Raw genomic sequence first — 15,130 nt, forward strand, 5'->3', positions numbered from 1 at the left:
CATGCTGTGGTCTGACCAATCACAGTGATCATCTTATTGTTTTCTTTTCTAGATCACAAGAAAATGATCCCATTTTCATGATTAAACCAGCATCGTTAAAACAAGATAAATCAGTTGGGAGCTTGATAAAATAATTCAAATGTCATCTTTATCGCAGGAAAAACAGCGTTGCTATCGAGATGATGAGATAAATAAATGGAGATCTCAAGAAAATAACTGGATTTGACTTGTTGTCATGGGAATATGAAGTAAAAAAAATGTACGGGTGCATGTTCATGTAGGGCTCCTTTAATTCTGCCATGTGACACCCTTATACACAGCTATGGAGTCTCTTAATCATATATATTTCCTGGATAAAAAGAGAGAGAAAATAGGATTTTATGTCCTTTATCAAAATGTATCAGAAAATGACACCTGCACAAGCCAGAGTAGTAACACAATATACTCTGAGTCATTGAAGCAACATTAGTAGGACTGTGATTAACAGAGCGCCCTGTAATGTAATAAACATTCAAAGCCACAGACTCATGCAGCCATTAAGACTGAGTGGTTTGCTCATAAGCTCAAACTGAGAATGAAGCATAGAAAAAATTATTCAAATCATAAAATAACCGAAAAAGATTTTTCAGCTTGTTTGTTTCTGTATCAGTGTAAGTGCACCGCCCCTACTCCACGCACCATGAAAGCTTCAAATGGCAGAACAGATGCATAAAAGGAAGTGACAACCATTTACATTCAGCAGCCTGAGGCTAATGCGCTGTGTTGAGGCCTTGTTTGTTTGAACTGTAATGACTCCCCCAACAATCCCCTTTCTATTAAAACCCCCACCATTACTCAGATGTCATTAAGTAAACACGACATGAAAAGTCTGAATGATACACAAGTGAATTGTGTTTATATTTTAGTTGTCGACATGGATTAAAAATTGCTTTTGGGTGTATAAACATATGCATGTTTGAGTGATAAAACACAGCTAATAGTTTAAATGAGTGCTACGTCTATGGTTTTATTACAGACATTTGTTTGTGTAAATATAACAGATGAAGTGATGCTAAGCTAAGCTTAGCTATGCCAGGCATGGAAAGGGGATCTGCTTAATACTGATGTCTTCGCAACAGTTTTTTAAAAACTCTGGCCGCTGATATCCCCTCACTGCTTACAAGCTTTAATCCAATTTTAGAAACACAACCAAGTTGTGTGTAGTGAGAAGGTGGAGGCTCGGCCTCAGAGAGGGGAGTCAATTATACACACAAAAACTATTTTTTTGTATTTTCTCTTAGTTAGGATACTATACGAACAGGCCAATAGTAATATACACACGTTAGTTGGAAGAATAAAAGGTTTGAAATCATGCTTGATTATTTTGTTTAACGACTAATTGGCAACAAATTTGCACAATGGGCCAAACAGCAGTAACTCCCACCCATACAGTATGGAGCATTTATAAACACTATAGAACAAGTTATCCACATAATAAAAATAAGTAAATATTACAATTTTCTATGTATTTATTTTGTATATTTGAGCAAACAGAACTCCTCCGATCACACATCTAATTCAATGAGCTAAATTATCAAAAATGAATAACATAACAAAGTGCTTGTTCACAGGTTAAATCGATATAAAGCCTTCATTCACTGCTTAGAAGTTGTGTGCTTTATATAAAGAGTTATTAAGAGAATTTATGATTAAAATGTACAAAAATAAGTTGATTCAAATGTAAAAAAACAAACATTTTTTGAATAGTTAAAATTGATTTAAAGTGCTGTGTGGGTCAATGAAATGTAACTCACAAATCTCATTTTGCTGACTGAGAGAAATCTGTATAAATTTCTCTTTTTATTTGGACCCATAAAAAAATAATGTCTCTTAATCCTACTTGGTGGGGGAAATGTCTTTATTACATTTACTCCAAGTTAAGATTTTAATCAATTCTCTTTTCAGTGGCACCAATGGGCTTCCATTGAGAATCTTTAAATGGGTCTTTTCTTTTTATAGAATCACCTTAGAGAGCTGTAATAACTTGACATGGGGCGCCGGTGGAGTGGTGGGTGTTGTGCGCGCCCCATGTATTGAGGCTGTGGTCTTCCAGGCGGGCGGCTCGGGTTCGAGAATTGGGGCACAAAAAAAGCCCCAAAAAGTCTAGAAATGACACAAAAGTGGCCTGTGAGGTAATCAATCATCAATTGGAAATCCTTCAGCCTACCAGAAAGTATAGTACAGTGAAAATAAAATACATGCCAGGTTATGATTGGCATGTTCTGTGCTGTTATGTGTGGGTAACCACAGTCCTGAGGTATTGAATTCATACGGTGTGTTCCAGATGGATACACACTTTGCTGAACATAAAATGTGAAGATGACCGTAGCTCTCCATCCCTGCCAGGGTCATAGCTGTCACTGTAATAAGTTAAATGGCCTCTATAATGGTAGGATACACTTATATGGTTTGGGTTTATATTTGTAAGGAATGCTTGTGCAATCAAATTGTATCCAGCTTGTTGTGCCTTATCAGAATAGTAACAGAGATATTCTATACTACTACTGACAAGTCCTGATTAACACAGAGGTTTTACATGCCAGGATATTTAAAAAAAAGTCTCTTCAGAGGCAGTGACACCATAATAGTCGGCGGCTATAATGACATCTGATGTTTTTACTTTACAAAGTAAAGTATTTCAAAATCTAAGGACATGCCATGTGCAATAGGTACAAAAATAGCAATGTGATTTTAGAATTTTGTAAATTAACTTTTGACTCTTTTCTAATCAAAAGAAGACTAAAACTGACCCATACGCAGCCTGTGGGGGTTGACGGACGAGGGTTAAAGGAGCGGATCGGGCACGCAATGCACACGTATCTGGTGGAAGTTCTGGGTGATGCATGAAGTTTTGCAGTGTCTGGTGATGTCGCAGGTTTTGGTAAGTGTATGACATGGTGTTGCTGATTCCAGGCAGGTGCCGCTGCTGCTGTAACATTACACGAGGCTGATCTGCAGTAGAAACAGTACAAAATGACCCCAGACAAACTGGGCCACCTGCCTGTGAAAGCGCCGCAGCTCCCCACCCCGACAACGATACTTTGATTTCATGTCTCATTTCTTTTCCCCCTGGATCTCATTATGAAGAAGTCAAAATGAGGTCATCACTAGGACAAGGTTCAGCCCAGATTAGACAGCGCACCCATCAGAAAGCTAAGAGTGAACACGAGACTGGAATTCAAAACATTTGACAAGTGGAAATACTTGAATAGTAAGTTAAATTCAGAGACGATGAAAGTATCTACTGTATGTTATATAAATGTTTGTTGTATGCTGGGCTGCACTGTTTGTATTTGTATTTTTTACTCAGTATATTGGAAATAAATCAACAAATCAAATCACCTTGAAGATTAAAAGTTAAGATCCTTTGGAAGTTGAATATTTGTATGACGTCTAAAACCACCATAATGTAATTTTTTTTTTTTCTGTTGTTATCTCAAGACCACTGGAAACTGAACATTATGGGTTATTAACCACAATCACATGGAAAGAAAAAGTGATTTCCTTTTATTACTTTAAAACAACGAGGGCTATAACAGCATGCATAGGAGGCATCCTGGCCAATTTAGCATTGAGTTAGATCTGATTTAATATAATTATGTCTGATTAGGGCTCCATGGTGGTGCAAAGTTTAGTGCTGTCGCTTTACAGCGAGGAGGTTCCGGGTTCAAATCCCCGTCGGACAGGAGCCTCTCTGTGTGGAGTTTGCATGTTCTTTACTTGCGTGTGTGTGTTTCCTCTGGGTTCTCCAGCTTCCTCCCACAGTCCAAAGACATGCTCGTTAGGTCAATTGGTGACTCTAAATTGCCCGTAGGTGTGAATATGGGTGTGGCTGGTTATCTGTATATATGTCAGCCCTGTGATTGACTGGCAAAAACTCCAGGTAGTACCCCGCTTCTCACCCAATGGCAGCTGGGATCGGCTCCAGCCCCGTGACCCCGAATGGGAAAAATCTGTAATTTGACATTGCTCAAATTACATCCGAGTGGTTGTATAGATAATGGATGGATGGAATGTCTGATTGAGGAGGGTATATTTTTGAGGACAGGTCAGGTGCAGATTTAGCTCAGTTGGTAGAACAGGTACAGAGGCTACAGTTCTCAACACATCTGCTGCAGTTCTATCTCCTGGCCTCTTTTTGTAAGAACTAATCAGTCGTTACTCTAATCACTGTTAAGTTATAAACCATGTTGATCTTGAAATGTGACATCAAGTGTGATCAAACGAACAAGGTACTCAGTTTTGAGGTTTCCATAATCTTAATCGTAAAAAAACAGGTTTCTTCTTGACACACACTGTATCCCATTAAGCAGCTGTTGGTCAAGACAATATCACCTGTTATCACATGAAAACAAGCTTTGCTATGTTGGTACCATATAATCATCTAAATCTGATCCAAATGATGAACTCTTGATTCAAGATCAATAATTGCGAGCATTCCCTCTCCTGGCTTCCATTCACTATTGTGAAAGTGATATAATTAATTATCCAAGTTCTTGATGCTGGGTTGATACTGAGCCATGGACAGAGGAACAAAATCATCAAGGTGTGGTTCTAGAATGAACAGGACACATTGGAAGCATGGCAGTTCTCAGCTTCCATCTATCAGTGTGTTGTCAAGCAATAAAATACAAAGGTATTAGCAAAATGTCGTTTATCAAGGCATAACATCTTTATTGTTATACACATAACTTCATCTCCAAAGACTTTGCACAAATCAGTGGGGTCACGTGAACCTTGAGATATCAAAAGTCTCCCACAGTTCATTATATCCTTAAATATTCAAACGAGTACATCATCTGTCTTTCACATCCCCAAATGGTACATACAGTACAACCAATCAGAAATAAAGATTTTTTTTTCTCCACTGTCAAACATTATCATATGTGCATTACATTACCAATTACAAACAAGTTATATTCCATTGTCAAAATACAGGTGTGCAAATTGTTAGAAAAATACCAACTCATACCAGATTCTGGATTGTGCTCTGTAAAAATCCTTACAAATAGTATATAATATTCTATATATAAATGACTACAACATGCAATGTTGCATTTCAAAAAAATATCCCATAAACAGGCTTGTTCTGTTAGACCCTCCTGAAACGCCGATCTTCACCATGCTTGTGTGAAGACAGTTCGAAACAAGAAAAAGAGGGTGTTGTACAGAAAGGGTGAAGAGTTGCTCCTAAATGCATCACGTTCATAATATTACAATTCTTTTGAATCATTCATTTCTTCGTCTGCTTTTATTGTCGAATCAAGATTTTGAACATATCGTTATATCGTTTTTTTGTTTTTGTTTTGTTTTGACGTGAACAGTTTGCAAACTAAATTTGGACGTGCTAACAGTTGCAGAAAAGAAAACGTAGCCATATTAAAGCCCTTTTTTGTGATTACAAATGTTCACAAACACATCAGTTATACAATGAATAAATAACGATTCTTGGTAGATGACACTAAATGTCAATCATATAAATAACCATTTCTTTTTTTTATTTTTATAAATCAAATAAACTCATGCCATACCTGCAACAAAGACTACAAACGGCTACAATGAGGCAAGATCAAAGCATGATTCAGGTGATGACAACAGTCAAAATATCCCCCGCACGACAAAGTTAAGACAAGGATGGCACCTCTCTCTCCCCCCCCCCACCTCCCCCCTTCCTCATCTGTTTCTGAGGTAAACAGTAGTACTGTTAAAGACTTTTTAAAAGGCATATCTCCTTCCTCCCTGCTGTCACATTCCCCATGGCCTTAACCTGAATAAATTCACCTTCAACTGTCCACAGGATTCTCTCTCAATCCTGTCTCACAAGCACGCGAGCACTGCTGGGCTGGCTGAAGCAGCTGAGTGAACTGCGTCTTTGCATTTGAGAGAAAAGAAAAATGAAAGCAAAGAATAAAATGAAGGAATTCAAGCTAAATGGTCTTGGCAGGTACAATGACATCCTTTTCCTTCTGAATTTAATAAATAACATAAGACATCTGTTACTTCACTCTCACAGAGCTAGGTAGCTTTTAAAGTGTGATCCTGCTTCCTACACACAGTGCCAGCTGCTCATTGACACCTTCTCTCAATACCAGTCATTCAAATGATGAGGTTGAAAAAATTAAATCCAACACTGGGTTTTCATTATTTCCTCTTTTTTTTTTTTTTTTTTTTGGCAAAATATACTATAAGCTTTACTTATAAAAAATAAAACATAGTGGTATTGCACTTTCATTAGCATGGATGCATAATGTCAAATTGCATCCGATTAGTTGAAATGAGTAAAATTTTGAAATAAAAGGGGGAAAATATTTACTCAGATTTTCTTTTGAACTACAAGTATATGACTGCAGGTTACCAACATTCAGAGAACAACGAAGAACAAAAAAGAAGGTACAATGTAATAGAAAACAAACAAAAAGAAAACGTTGAAAACTGTACCATGCACAGGGAGTGTGTCAAAGCGATGTATCCTGGGTTTACAATGGACAGAGCTCGACAAAGCTGCAGTGATGATCGGGTAAACAGAGTAAGACTGGAAAGTGACCGTGCTAGCACTGACTGCTGGCAACGGTCGTGCCCAGTTTCCTGCTGCAAGAGTGGTGTGAACCCCCCCTCCCCCACCCCCCCCCCAAAGAAAACGCACGCTCCCGCTGTGACTGTGCCACCCGCTTCCCCCCTCCTCCCACACTGTGCCGTCAGGCTCACATCTCCCCATCAAAACGTCAGATGGCAAAATAGAAAGGCAGCTGTTTGCTCCCGTCATCTAAAAGTGCATCTCCACACTCGTCCAACAAAGTCCGTCAGCCCACCGTTCTCCCTGCCAAGGCAGTGGGAGTGGGCTACAGAGACCAGTGCTTGGATCAGCATACGTGTGGGTTTCAATAACTTCTGTATTTCAGCCTGTGTGTGTGTGTTTGGTTGCATTTTTAAACTTTTTTTTTTTTTTTTTTTAATCTCACTAGACACAACATTTCCCCTCCAGCTTTTAGAATAACCAAGGGAGTGCTAATTCACGGGGCTGGCCCCTAAAGAAGGCCCATGACAGGTTGGTGGTAGTGTTGCCTCCCTCCTAGATTCTCTTCTCTTCGGTGTCATGTTGATTCCTCAACACCTACGTACGGCCACCCCCGTGTCCACTGGCGCCATTTTCATTTTCAAGGCCGGTGATGCAACTGTACTTGTTGCCATGGTTTCACTGCAACATACAACACGTTTGGTGGGATTTAATTGGCTGGACAGACTATTTGCACAAAAGCAAACGCAAAAAAAACATGAGGCAGATTCATCTTCAGAAATACACCAGGTCATCTCGCCTTGATTCTGTTTTCTTTATCATTAAAATATCCAAATGAAATCCACTCACCTGAGAAACAGCATCATCATGTCAGAAAATGGACAAATATAATTGCAAGGCCAATATTCAACAGCATTACCATTGCAACCAGGATTGAGTTAGGACCCTGCAAAAGGATGACATAATGATAATAATCAAATATCATATCATGATGAACAAACAACAATTTAATGATTTGTGCTGCTAAATAGCTCGACATTTAGGGATATGGATGTTCTCTTTTGAGCCAAAGATAGATGGCTGGTCCATTATCATTCTGTATGGTGGATATAAAACTACACCCAGCAGCTGGTTCGCTTATTAGTACAAAGACTTGAAACAGAGGCAAACAGCTTTACTGAATCTCCCAAAAGGTTACCAAATCCATCCAATCCGTATTTTCAAATCGAGACACTTTAATTTTACCGCCCATGTATTGATCCACGGATCAGTGACCTGCACTAATAACACAAGAAGGTTAGGTAAAGGTGCCCTCCTGAGCAGCCCGTTTAAATTGGTTGTCAGCTGCATTGCCTCCAGCCTGTACCCGTCGTTTGTGTTTGCTCGTTTGAATATGGCTTTGTAGGTCGGCAATTTCACCTTGTGCGACTGAAATCGGGACACTTGCAGGAAGCCGCAACTCTCCTGAAGCTCTTTTCGAAAAAACACTGACTTCCTTTTCGGCATGACAGTGAGCCTACCTGTCGTTAGGCAGCAGATCCTGTTAATATGTATGATTAGCTGGGCTAGCTATGCAACAGCCGCAAACATATTGAACTTTGACTCGTGCTGCAATAGTGATGTTTTTCTATTTGTTAAAACAGCCACAGCCTTTGCGACAACATGACTGACATATATACAGACAAATCAGTGATGCAAGCATGGTGTACTCTTTTGATTGGCTAACACCGGGTCAGGGACTGTTCAAAACCGGGTCATTTGAAGTGTTAAAGTGGTCACGGTAAAATCTTAGCCATATGGTCACCCTAATCCAGGGGTCTCAAACAGGTAGCTACCGGTAGCTCGACGGCAGGTTTTAAGCAGCTCGCCTATAGGTTGACCGACTGTGTTCAAAACAAAAATAATAAATCTGACGCCAGTAAATGCACCTCCTCCCACTGTTCATATATTCGGCCTATAAAAACTGTAAAAAGTGTGGAGTAGTAATGTTTTCTAGGACATTGATGTGAATTTTCAGCAACATAGCTTACTTTGTGGCACAATAAGAAATGCCAAATATTCATGTTTTTTGTCTTGGACCCTTGATGTGAATTTAAGATTATTGATAAGCATTGGCTTATTGCAATTTCACATGTATGTGTACAAACAGTAGCTTAACTCAGCTGATGTGTGCTATGTCAATAAATGCAAGTGATTTAATGCAAGTAGCTCTTGGCCACTTTCATTTTTTCAAAGTAGCTCTCAGATTAAGAAAGGTTGGAGACCCCTGCCCTAATCCAATTTTTTAGTTTTGACTACCCAAGACACTACATTCCACTTACAACTGGGACCTCCTGCACCTCCTTAAATGTAGATATTTGCTTTTAATCTTCAGACTCTGTTAGGGCTAGCTGTTTTTCAAGGTTTTTTTGCTAAGCTAAACGGTCCCAGCTTCAAATCTACCTCATTTCCCCAAAAAATCAAGCTGTTCCTTCAAAAACGACCCATCCTTTTGTATCCTAAACACTGATACTTACTGTTTCTTCCATACTGTCTGCAATCTCCATACTGGCTTTCTTTGCGTCTGCGAGGCTCTTTGGCTTTAGGGAATCCTGCTTCCTGAGTTTAGGTTCGCTCTTGCTCTCCCGTATGGAGGCTGCTTTAGGGGTAGGGGTACTATAGGACTTAGGGGGCTGTGGGGGCATGCGCGCCAGGGCCAGAGCACTAGGCTCTTCCTCTATATCGTCCTCAGGGTCCGGAGGGGGAGGGACCCTTGTGGGGGGCTTGACATAGTAACTGTGGTACTCGGTGTGGAGCTCGCCGTTGACTGGAACAGCAGGAGGCTGTGGAGGAGGCTGTGGAGGAGGAGCGGTCGCTGCGGGAGACTGCTGAGTCTTCGCAGGCTTCGCTGGAGCCTCAAGGTGCCCATGAGAAGCTTTAGGGCCGTCAGATACAGTCGGCCTCTCCTCTTTACTCAGCTTTCTACTAGACCGCTCGTCCTTGCTGGGTTTATGACTCGACTTCTCTTCTTTGCTTAACTTGCGGGATGGTTTCTCCTCTTTGCTGGTTTTGCGGCTGGTGCTGTTGGCGAGTTGACTTTTCTTCTTGCTGGAGTGAGGTGAGGGGGGAGACGTTGCTACAGGACTGGTTGCGGGGGATCGAGGAGGAGTGGTACCTTGGCGGTAAAAGTGGGGAGAATCTTTTGGGGACTTTTCCTTCTTTTCAACAGGGACCTCTTTAATCTCCACCACGGGCTCCTTCGACTGTTGTTTAACGTAGTCAGGTCCTGCAGAGGGGAGAGAGGTGGCACAGATTACCAATCAACATTATTATATTCCACAAATACACACCTAAACCTGCACATCTGCACCACTTTGTCTGACACCTACCCCGCAGCAGTGTTTGCAGGCATTCAAAATAGCGACATAGAAATAGTCATTCTAAATGCTGGTGGCCTTTGTTTGCTTTTGTAGCGCATAATGAGGCATCAGTCGTAATTTCAGTCGGTTTCATTGCCCCCTTAAAAAAACTTTAATGTGACGTGTAATTGGCTGTCTCCTGCCCATAAAGTCAGCGCTGTTGTGAAGTCAAGCATGGCATAGTTGACAGAATTTGCAATTGTAAAAGTCATTTAATGAGGAGCAAATCGAGTAGCATTTTTACACAAATGAAAGCTTCCATTTCCATGAAGGTTATTGAATGTGATAGAGAAAAAAAAAAAAGTGTTTCAAATGAATCACTCAATTACTCTCAGCCTGTCCAGGGAATAACTGTTTTGACTTGAATGTAATGAAATAAGGTCTCATGAGAGAGTCACAAACTAGAGTTAACAGCTGTGCAGCTCACATGTACGGGAGTAAAACATACAGGCTGACAAAAATGCAAATGCCCCTTCAAGGTTCAAGCATAGTTCAACAATGTCGCAGGAGACCCGACCTAATCCTGAAACAACAGCGATGCTATTCGGACATTTCTTGATTCCAGCTACTGTCCAAAAAGCCAGATTAGGGCGCCACAGCACTTTTAATTTGCAAACCATCCTTCTTAACTGCAGGATGCCAGCTTGATTGCTTTACGAGAGAAGCCTTCTTGCTCTGATGGACTTTCAAGGCTCGTCATTTACAAAGATGAAAGTGACGTTCAGAGATGAATAAAAAGAGAAGTAGCTCCCTCAATTTTATTTAGACTGCGATTTTCTAAGAAAGAGAAAAGACATACACTGTTCCAGGCTCAGTAAACCCATTTATTTTGTCCACAAAACTTGCACCTGTAAAACCAAGTATTTTTTATAAGCAGCAGATCAGTTTGGGGCTCGAGCAGGCTGAGGTGAGTACCGCAAGGAAAGGATTCGCTGTTCGCTAGATATAGATTAGAGCTGGCCCTAAGCAGAGTTGAAGTCTCAATTAAAATATTCATGAATCAACATTATATATTCAATAATCCTGCGAAGAGGGAGACAGGGAAATGGACCGATTAATGCAGGGTCACAGACACCCTTTGACAAAGCGAGCCTCCTCTGCAGACTCTCCTTCATCATCAGTAATTCTCTTTTATCAGTATGTTGTTTTCCTGGAAAGGCCCTTGTCACATCAATTCTGAGCATCCAATCAAACACTTTCACAGATAAAGAGAGTCGACCTTGAGGTGCAATTATGCCTTCCCTTTATGTCTCGGGAGGCTCTTACTGTAGCTGCACTCAATCAGGAGTTTATGGACAGCACTCCTTGATTATTTAACACAAATATGTTGATACTACTACATCTAGGATAAATGTGCACTCCATATCTTTTGAATTTCCATGATGGACATTATGTCCTCTAATGTGTGGACAGAAGACGCTGAATCTGAATGTAAATGTCTTCCTGCATGTGTGAAAAATGATACTTTATCTGTCCTTTTGTTCTGGGCTGAATTAATATGTATTAGAGACATCAGACTCTTTGTTGTTTGCCTGGCTTTTTTTTGTCTCTTTATCTAAACTAGGCAGCGTCAGTGTGACTAACACAGGGACAATGCTGCTTTGTGTGAAGTACATCAGATGGCATTAGCACTGAAGGATCCTCCGCACCCCGTGTAACCAATTTCAAACAGAGAGACAGAAATACAGAAATGATATAGACTGTATACTTGACATGTAAGTGTTAAAAGAAGCACACGAGAGGCGGATTACAGAGTTTATTTTACAATTATTTTGCATCTCCTTTTCACCCCCTGGTAAGTAGAAGGTACTCATTCAGTGTCAGATAATGTGATTCTGATGTGCTCTTGTTGGTGCATTCATTATTGACTGGGTTATTGGGTTGGAAAAAAGATCTCTTAATCTCAGAGATCAATCAAAGGGATCTACAAGAGATGCCACCTTTCACATTTGTGCACTACAAATCAATTAAAAAGGAATGCGAGTTGATTTGGAATTGACGGGCGGCTGTGCAAACCTTAATATCCAGAAGGGAACAAGTGTATCCCATCCCACATCAGTGTAAACAGCCTCATCACAGAGTCTTTTGGGCCTCAGTACGCATAAGCCCAAAGTATTTTTTGGCTGCATGTCATTCCTAATTTGTTTCATAACCTCCACAACTAATAAGACCCACTACAAAGAGACGGGGGGGGGGGGGGGGGGGGGGGGGGGGGGGGACATCAGAACATCTGCGGGGCTTAATGTATCTACCGAGCTTAATTTCACACCATAACTCAATAAGAGTGAGGCCTGCCTGGGCGGGGGCCCCCGAGCAGTTTCACGCTGTTTGGAGTCAGATTCCTGCGAGGGGGGTTCCAGGCATTTTCTGAATGGTTCACGGCGCTAAAATGACCCCAAGTCTCACACTCAGATAGAAGTGCTACATCAGCAGTCATGAAAAATGACAACCGTGACTCTTCAAAACACAATGAGACGATATGGAGTATTCATTAATCGTTTTTTAAACGTTGTTGATTTGTAAGTACTACAGCATGTGGCTGTGATGAGTGAGTGGAGATATATTGGATGTACTCTACCAGGGAATTCTGCTAGGTCAACTGGAACATGTACTGGGGACTCAATTACCCAAATTGCTGCGTGCTGTGGTGTTTCTTTCATCTGAACATTGATCATCTGGGCTGCAGACAGAGCCCAGATGATCAATGTCTCTCCACCACTCCCCCCCCCCCCCCCATAGTCATAAAAGCAGACCATGGTATTAGTGATGACCAAGACAAAAATACTCAGCCAGAAACCAAAATAAAGCACACAAACATTTATCACAGCATGGTTTCTGTTTGTCTCTTACATTTAAGTACCCATTATAATTGAGTTCCTTAAAGAAAATCACTTATTATTTACGTATTTCATTTTCCCCATCTTCATCATTGTCTCCTTGAGGACATAAGAATGCAAGCCTTTGGTTAAGCTCTGGTCACACTTCTGCTCATGTTAATCAACAGCACATCTTCAGCTCCAGTGATCTCTTAGCAGAGCACACGCACCGGACCAACGAGCACATCGTACACTTGAAACAGAAACAAAACAAAACAGATCGGCTGTTTAAGACCCGGCCTCACCCCTGCCGACCTTAATATGAGATAAACACCAGTAGCACGAGGGGAGCTCTAAGTACAGAATGTGCTGGTAACACATCTGTTGCAATAGTGAGTCATTGCGAGTACAGTGGTGAATCACAGGAGGACAGCAGCTCGACTCTGGTATCGAGAATGCTTTTATTATTTCACGCCAAATTTCCAAACTTAAGCATCTCGTGTAGCATTCATTATATTTTGACATTATATAAACCTAAATTAAACGCAGCTTATTTTGCACTATATACACCATTTTTTTAACAACGTGTCAGAGTAACACATTTGTGTAAAATCTCCATGGCCCGGCACACAGCAGTTGCACATGGGACTATTGGCTTAGTGCAGAACTTTTTGGTGAGTGTCAACAGAGTAAGAAGCTATCAAGGGAGAAAGTATTCATCTTAACTGGACATGAGTTGCCCATCAGCAGTGGCAAAACAGTTCAACATAGTGGAGGATAAACAAAGATCTTTTCCCAGCACTTGCTCGTCTTGCCCGGAAAGGAACTTCCTGCCCAAGTCTGATTCGCACATAAGTGCTGTCCATAAGAACATTTATACTCCCGCTGTGTGTCTCTCTTTCTCTGGGGGAGTAGAGTACTTTAAAACATCATTTAATTCATATTCCTCTCGGTTACGGTGGGACACTTAAATGATAAAACCTCAGTGTGTGAGCGTGTGATTAAAACATTTCAGCTGCCATGGGATGGGCCACTTTGTAGAAGTATGCAAACTGATAATGAATGCAAATAAAACAAGATAAAAAAACGTCTTTGCAGCCCTAAATACCATTCACATCCTCATTCAGGTAGTGGGAAACAGAAACAATAGCTAAATGAGATAGTTACTGATATTTGTTGGGTAATTTATAATTCCTTCAGGATTCAGGGAGAATGTAGCCGGAGAGAGAGAAGCAGCTAACAGTCTCTGTTTCCTCGATCTATTTATGAAATATATTTAACAACTAGGGATAAAGACAGTGTTAATGACGACTGTCATTTTTCTAGAATGTGAACATAGTGCAGAAAATACAATTCATGTGTCATTGTAAAAGATGAATTAATACTTTTGAGATGTTACTTTATAAATATAAAAACACCATAAAGCCAGTTTTGAAAAATGAAGCCAATGGGGGAAGTGCAAAGAACTGCAGTTCCTCAGGTGTCCACTAGAGGCTGGCTGCAAGCGACCCGGAAATCACATACAAACGCCATTCAAAAACGTGCCAGTTTTTAAAAAAATGTTTACAGCCTGGTACCAAAAAACAAACAGATTTTGATCTGATGAGCTTTATACAAGCTCAGTGATGAGTCTGATGAGGTATTGTCTTCATCGGCACGCACTGTTCAATGACGGTGAATTTTCTTTTTTTTTACAACTCATCTGTTTTGATTTATGAAGGAAACGATTTATGGATAGTTAGGTGCTTGTAAATAGTAATGGTAAATGGATTTGAGCTTGTAAAGCACTTTTCTAGTCATCTGACTACTCAAAGCACTTTTACACCACAGGTCACACCTACCCATTCACACTCATTCACAGGGGCTGCTTTGTATAGTGTACATCAGTCATATCAAATCCATTCATACACATTCACACGCCACCACCGAAGCAGGGAGCAACTTGGGGTTAACCGTTTTTCCCAAGGACACATGCCGCAGAAGCTGGGGATTGAACCCCTGACCTTCCGGTCACGGCCATGTGTGTGACCTGATTGACGGGGGTGTGATGTTTGTAAAAAGGCTTAAAACCCACCTCAGCTCCAGCCTTTAGCCGGTTGTTAGGCTGACTGAAAGTTAGGTAGAGACAGCATTTCTACGGCCTTCCAAAGCCCCCTGCAGTAACAGAGGGGTGATTTCACTCAGGCTTCATGTGTTAATCATCGATTAACTTGAATGTTTTGTATATATGTCAAAGCTTAAAAAATGTTTGGCATTGAATGGCATTTGCATTTTCCCTGGTTGTATTTCGTACGTATTAGTCACGTCCGTGGGTTGTAACTTCTCTTTCATCCTCCTACTCATGCAGACAGATGGACTAGAGG

The 15,130-nt window shown here is 40.8% G+C and overlaps 1 protein-coding gene across 2 annotated transcripts in view; it reads right to left on the reverse strand.

Annotated features, from left to right (window-relative positions):
* Nucleotides 1–4,687: 4,687 nt before the first annotated feature.
* The window catches only part of jph1a (junctophilin 1a), a 39,471-nt gene continuing 29,028 nt past the window's right edge, over nt 4,688–15,130 (reverse strand). For both annotated transcript variants that reach the window (XM_065948652.1, XM_020645370.2), the window contains 3 exons: nt 9,070–9,818; nt 7,403–7,499; nt 4,688–7,234 (listed from right to left, as the gene is read on the reverse strand). In XM_065948652.1, the coding sequence (XP_065804724.1) occupies nt 7,419–7,499; nt 9,070–9,818 (830 nt within the window). In that variant the 3' untranslated portion in view covers nt 4,688–7,234; nt 7,403–7,418. The remainder of the gene's footprint in view (nt 7,235–7,402; nt 7,500–9,069; nt 9,819–15,130) is intronic.

Source organism: Labrus bergylta, chromosome 20 (genome assembly GCF_963930695.1).
Source record: "Labrus bergylta chromosome 20, fLabBer1.1, whole genome shotgun sequence".
In the NCBI taxonomy this organism is placed as follows: Eukaryota; Metazoa; Chordata; class Actinopteri; order Labriformes; family Labridae; genus Labrus; species Labrus bergylta.